Source organism: Pteropus vampyrus, unplaced genomic scaffold, assembly GCF_000151845.1.
Source record: "Pteropus vampyrus isolate Shadow unplaced genomic scaffold, Pvam_2.0 Scaffold145, whole genome shotgun sequence".
NCBI classification, from domain to species: Eukaryota; Metazoa; Chordata; class Mammalia; order Chiroptera; family Pteropodidae; genus Pteropus; species Pteropus vampyrus.
Genome location: NW_011888926.1, coordinates 634,320 through 640,009, shown reverse-complemented (window position 1 = coordinate 640,009; position 5,690 = coordinate 634,320). Strand labels below are relative to the sequence as shown.

The 5,690-nt window shown below is 52.6% G+C and overlaps 1 protein-coding gene and 1 long non-coding RNA gene across 26 annotated transcripts in view; both read right to left on the bottom strand.

Moving 5' to 3' along the window:
• TTLL1 (tubulin tyrosine ligase like 1) overlaps nt 1–5,690 on the bottom strand; it is a 33,256-nt gene that overhangs the window by 18,325 nt on the left and 9,241 nt on the right. For all 25 annotated transcript variants that reach the window (XR_002782452.1, XR_002782451.1, XM_023535880.1 and 22 more), the window contains one exon: nt 611–819. Coding sequence is in view for 23 of the 25 variants with exons in the window: in XM_023535880.1 (XP_023391648.1) it covers nt 611–819 (209 nt within the window). In the remaining 2 variants the exon portion in view is untranslated. The remainder of the gene's footprint in view (nt 1–610; nt 820–5,690) is intronic.
• On the bottom strand, nt 2,850–5,689 carry LOC111745018. Its single transcript, XR_002782453.1, has 2 exons — nt 5,654–5,689; nt 2,850–3,102 (listed from the first exon to the last, which is right to left on the bottom strand). It is a non-coding gene; the product is annotated as an uncharacterized LOC111745018 (long non-coding RNA).

Below are 5,690 nucleotides of genomic sequence, written 5' to 3'. Positions count from 1 at the left end.
GGCCACGAGGAGAAATACTGCCACCGCGTCGTTACCCGCAGCCCCAAACCAGCATCTAACACAACAAGGACTTGGGTGGTTCAACTCCTGTGCAACGCCACCTTTATCACCTGTGTACCAAGCGCCACAGAAACCTGTATCAACTCATCCTCACGGCACCTGCGAGCTGGGTACCGCCACCATGCCCGCTTATCACAGGAGGCAACTGAGGCCCGGAGAGGTCACTTACATAATTTTGCCCAAGTACGTAAAGGAATCCTGAAACTATCAGACAGCCCAGCTTTGATCGCCACACAGGACAGGGACACATGTCCTCCCTGGTTGTCGACAGAAGCAGTAACACTCCCTCGTGGCACTTCGTAGCTCAGAAAGTGGTCCCCCCACACTGGGCAGCGAGGACGTTCTCTTCCTGACAGGCAATTCCCGAGGTGCTCACGGAATCTCAATGCCAAACGTGAGAACCCCCACCACACACACAGCCTTCCGGAGACACTCTGCACAAACGCGGTCACCTGTCAAAGCTGACGGTCGCCACCTCGGTGCCTTGTGCCACCAAAGGAAAAACTCGACTCTTTATGTAAAACCTGAGGCCAGCAAAAAAGACACGAACCCAGATAGAGGTATTTTCCATTCTCGTCCTTTTCCGCCAGAGGACTCCCTTCCTTCTCCAGCTCCTTCCTGTATCTCTTAATGTTCTTCACCATCAGATCCTTCCGGGTCAGCTCATAGTGGTTCGGAAAGTGGTTGACTATTTGATCATCTGAGAGCCGATAGCCAGTTTCGACACTGAAGACGTTTCGGATGGTTTGCACGCTCATCCTGAGAGAGAAGCACAAACGGGATGTGCAGGAGGGAGGCTCGGAGCATGTCCACGTGCAGGTGTCCTCACGAGAGCCCGGGAACGCGACCGGACGTGGGTTGAGCGCTTACCCGTTACCCCCCGCCCCAGCACCTGAGCCGGGGTGCCCGGCCACGGCCACGGCCCACAGCAGCACAGGACACATGTCCAGTGACCGGCTGGAAGCAGGAGCTGTTCTGACTCTCTCCCCTGAATGGTTCCACTCTGACGCGCAGTAGGTGCGCCATAAGTGTTTATCGATCAATGATGACGTTGATTACTAGTATCGATAACTAATGGAAAACAGACTTTCAGACTCTGAAGCCAGTAAGGTCATTTATACGATATTTGCCCTCACAGTCAGGAAGGACAAGGACTCCTTAAAACCAAAGCCCCCGGGGTTGTTTTAGGCCCCGACACTTCGCATTCGCGGAGGGATCCGATGGGCCAGCTAAACTGGGCTGCGCCCCACTGAAGCGCGGAGAACAGTCGAGAGAGAAATGGATCCCTCCTAATGCTCTCAGAAAGCCGGTCTCCCGGCCACTCCTGTCTGCCCTCACCAGCCCCACAGAGGCAGGGCGGGAGCGGGAAGGACGGAAGGGCTGGCACCTGCAAGGGAGCCGCAGTCACAAAACAAGGCGGGGTGTCACGGGACCTCTCGCTCTGTGGCCCCGGCCCCCACCTACACCCCAGGCCACCAGCCTAAGGAGGGGGACTAGAGCACCCAGAGGGTTTCTTTTGATTCCATGATCATTAGAAAGATATTTATTTTTATTTTTTTACTTTTTATTATGGAAAAGCTCAAACACATGTCAAAGTAAGGAGAAAAGTATAACAGAACCCCATTATCCGGCTTCAACAGCTGTCACCACGCAGCCAGGCTTGTTTTGTCTGTATCCCACCCACTTCTCACAGAACTGGCTTAGTTTTCTTTTTACTTTAATTATAGTTGACGACACCCGCACGTTTTGAAGGAATTCCCAGACATCACACTACTTCATCCAAAACATCTCTGTAAGAGCCTCTGACGGTTTAGGGCCCCTTTTTATAGTACACATTATCCTATTTTATACTGTTATCGCAACTGAAAAAAAGTAGCAGCAATTCCTGAATATCATCAAATATTAACCCGTGTTCAAACTCCCTAATTGTCTGATGAATATTTTTTACGGCTTGTGCAAACATAAGGGCCAGGCCTTCTGGCTAGTTGTTCTCTTTAAATCTATACATCCTCCCTCCCTCCTCTGCTTTCCCTATGCAGCTCATCTGTGAAGACGCTGGGCCGCCCGCCTGGAGGGGTCCTCACAAGTTCCTGTCCTGCACGCGCCCTGCCCCTGCGCTTCCTGTGAACTTGGAGTCAGACCTACGAGTGCCATGAGCTGCGAGTCGATTTTTGGGCAAAGCTGCGAGCTGGGTGGCGTGTCTGGCCACTGGCGAGCACGTCCACCCTGGGGCTCTCCCTTTGACCGTTCCACAGAAGGAAAACCTGACCCACAACGGAGCCGCGGAGGTGATTATCAATCTTCTAGTTGCCACATTAAAAGGTTTAGAAAATAGGTGATCATAATTTTAAAAATCTTATTTAACCCAATATATCTAAAATATTACCATTTCAACGTATAATCAAGATGAAAGTTAGTGATGAGAAACCTGAATTTGTTCCTTCGTGCTAAGTCTCTAAAGCGTGGCATGCACGTCACACTTAGAGCACGTCCGCTGGGCGCAGCCAGTTGAGTGCTCACTCCAGACAGGCCTAGGTCCTTATTTCGTTGGGGATTACAAAATGGAGATATTCTCTTTCCTTCCTCCTTCATTCATTAGTGAGAATATTCCTACAAAGAGAAATCTCCCTTCATCAACAATTTAGATGCCCTGAAAACCGGTTCACACAGGAATGACTCTTTCCCTTTATCAGTTTTCAGGACAAGCTGCTGCCCTACCACCCTCAGGGGTGTGACGGGTCGTGTCCGGGTTCCTAGCACTGCAAAACAAACTGCCCAAAGTCAGTGACTTAAGACGACAACCATTTTATTTTATCTTGTGGTTTTGTGGGTCAAGAACTTGGGCAGGGCTCAGGTGAGCGTTCTTTTGCTCCATGTGGCACAGGAAGGTCCAAGAAGGCTTCCCTCATAGGTCTGGCACCCTGGCGGGCATGGCTGGCAGGCCAGGCACAGCTGCAAGTGCCATGCACAGCACCCACACGCAGCTTCTCCAGCAAGACAGTCCCAGCACAGTAAGGCCTCTCGCACCGCAGCTCCTGGCTCCTGCAGAGGGAACCCACAGAGGAAAGGGAAGCTGCTGGTTTCCTAAGGTCTGGGCCCAGACATCTACCATTTGGGCCTTGCTTTGGTCAAAAAGAATATGGAAGAAGCGATGGGGTGCCACCTCTGAAACTATCCTTGAAAGCTTCCACGTTCCCTGCTGGACCCCTGCTATCACCATGACAACAAGCCCAGGCTAGCCGGTGGGAAGGTGACAGACCAGCTAAGTACCAGCTGACCTACCAGGTGACAGCAGATGCGTGAGTGAATAGCTAAGACAGACCAGCTAAGTCCTGCCAGGCCAAATGAACCACCCAGCCAAACCCGGAAACTCGTGAGCAATAAAAAATGGTTGTTATTTTGAGCCCCTAAGTTTTGTGGTGTTTGTTACGCACCATTAGTTTGGCAATAGATCACTAACACGCCCACTCTCACAGTCACTGCTTCCATGTTTCGTGTTGTTTCCACGTCCTGTCTATATACAAGTTATTTTTGCATAATTGTTATCAGAATACAAGTCATTTCATGTTTTTCTTCATACTTGTTATACAATTGCCCAAACTGCTTTATTACTGTCATAATTATTTTAATGGCTGTACCACAACCCACTCAGTCAAGAAATTTACCTTTCCTCAACTACTGACCATTTTGTCTCCACTATTACAAACTAATTTTTAAGACTGAGAGTGTACTCACTGCTTAAAATGGAAGCTCTTAAGATACCAAATACCCAAAGTTATACTGTTTAGTTCTCTCTCTCATTCTCTTTTTTGTTAATAGTGGCAAAATGCTTCTTATTTGGCATGAAGCAGGGAGATGCCCAAGTCCCTCCCCGAGCACCAAAAGGATGCACTGAGCTCCTGCTGAGCCCATGACAAGGAGCCGAGCACTGCCAAGGTGAGCAGCGCACTGCATTGTCTGGGTCAGCCTTGTCTTCCAGGCTCCCACAAACAGGGCTCTGGGGGAATTATTTACGGTTGAGGAGATAACTTATGGTTGAGGAGAAAGATTACTAACTAGGCGCTAACCCGTACGCAGGCGCTGAATGACTCTATAAAGGCCTTCCCTACCCGCACTGCATCCTCCCGCAGGGCAATTCGGCTGTGGTTTAAAGTGCAGGGAGCTTTAACTGCTGCTGGGAGCAGAGTACAGTCACCCCTCTGACCACTGCTGGACATGGGAGCGGGAAGCTGGTCTGCCCTCACCCGGGCCGGGCCAAGCTCTAGGGATGCTGGGATGAGCCAGGCAAGGTGCTCGGTCTCTAGGGGTTCACAGTAACATGTAAAGAGGAGACAGGTGGGAAAATCACTAATCAAGGCACACGGCATGTGCTGCAGGACACTTGAACAGAGCGGTCTGGGAGCCTGCAAGAGGCAGAGGTGGCTTTGGGGACAGGCAGCACATGTGCCAGTACCTAAAGGACAGCGATGGCATGTGCTGACAGCAGCCATCACAGGCACTGCTCCAAGCTCGTACATTTAAACCTCCAACAACCAAATGTGCAGAGAGAGAGAGAGAGAGAGAGACATCAAGTCCTTTGCTAGTGGCCGCAGACAGCCGTGGAGGAACAGGCTGTGAAGCAGGCGCGACCCGGCTCCAGGGCCTGGATGTCTAATCTGTGGGTGCACTGTGTCTCCGAAGGACAAGCTGGCAGGGGCAGAGGGCACTGCACGGAGGAAGGTGCAGACAAAAGACATCTTAGTTCGTCAGCAGAGAAAAACGTGCGGCCTGCTACATTGGGGGGAATGGGGGAGAAGCCGCTAGAGAGAAGCCGCGTCTCAAGGCAGCAGCGGGAGGGTGAGTCTTGGGGAGGGGGGACGTGTAGGGCAAAAAAGCCCCCAGAGACCCTGATGTGCTGCCCTCACCTCAAAGAGTCGCTGCGATGCCCTGGACCCAGGACTGCAGAGCCAGGGATGGCACAGGCAATGGCCAACCAGAGTAAGGTTTGTCATGGGGCCCTGCCAGAGGGTGGAGGCTGCCCCGAGGCACGGAGCCCGCTTCAGAGGCTGGACTATCAACACCCAGGTGCCCGGCTGGGTAGAGCACCACCCGGGGACAGTGCCAGATCACTGCTCTTCCTTCCCTAGTCTAACTCGCCTTCCAGTCATTTTCAATTCAGTGCAAACAGGACCCTCTTGCCATCCGAGATGGAAGCAAAGAGAAGGACAGAATCCTCTCCCAGAGTCTTCTCCCCAGTCCTCCTCCCGGGCAAGGACGTCGCCGACCTCCCCAGAGCAGGCCCTGGGCACTGAGCAGCAGGCGCTGGCAGCGAGGCACACCAGCCAGCGAGGGGGGCCCCGGGTTCTCACCCGAATCCCCAGTATTAACCACACTCGCCATGTGATGAACAGCAGTGTGGGCAACTCCACAGCACGTGCAAACCAAGGGCTCCTGGCCGTGTGGGCAGGAAGTGCCGTGGGATGACAAACGTGACGGGAGGCGCGTGCCGGCAGGGACACCTACCTCTGGGACTGCCCTCTGCACGCAGGCGCCAGAACTGAGGACACTGGTAAGCTGGTGTGGAAATGGTCGAAGCCCCACTTTTCACACTCACCAGTAAAAATTCCAGTCCTCGTTTTCCGCCACCTGGA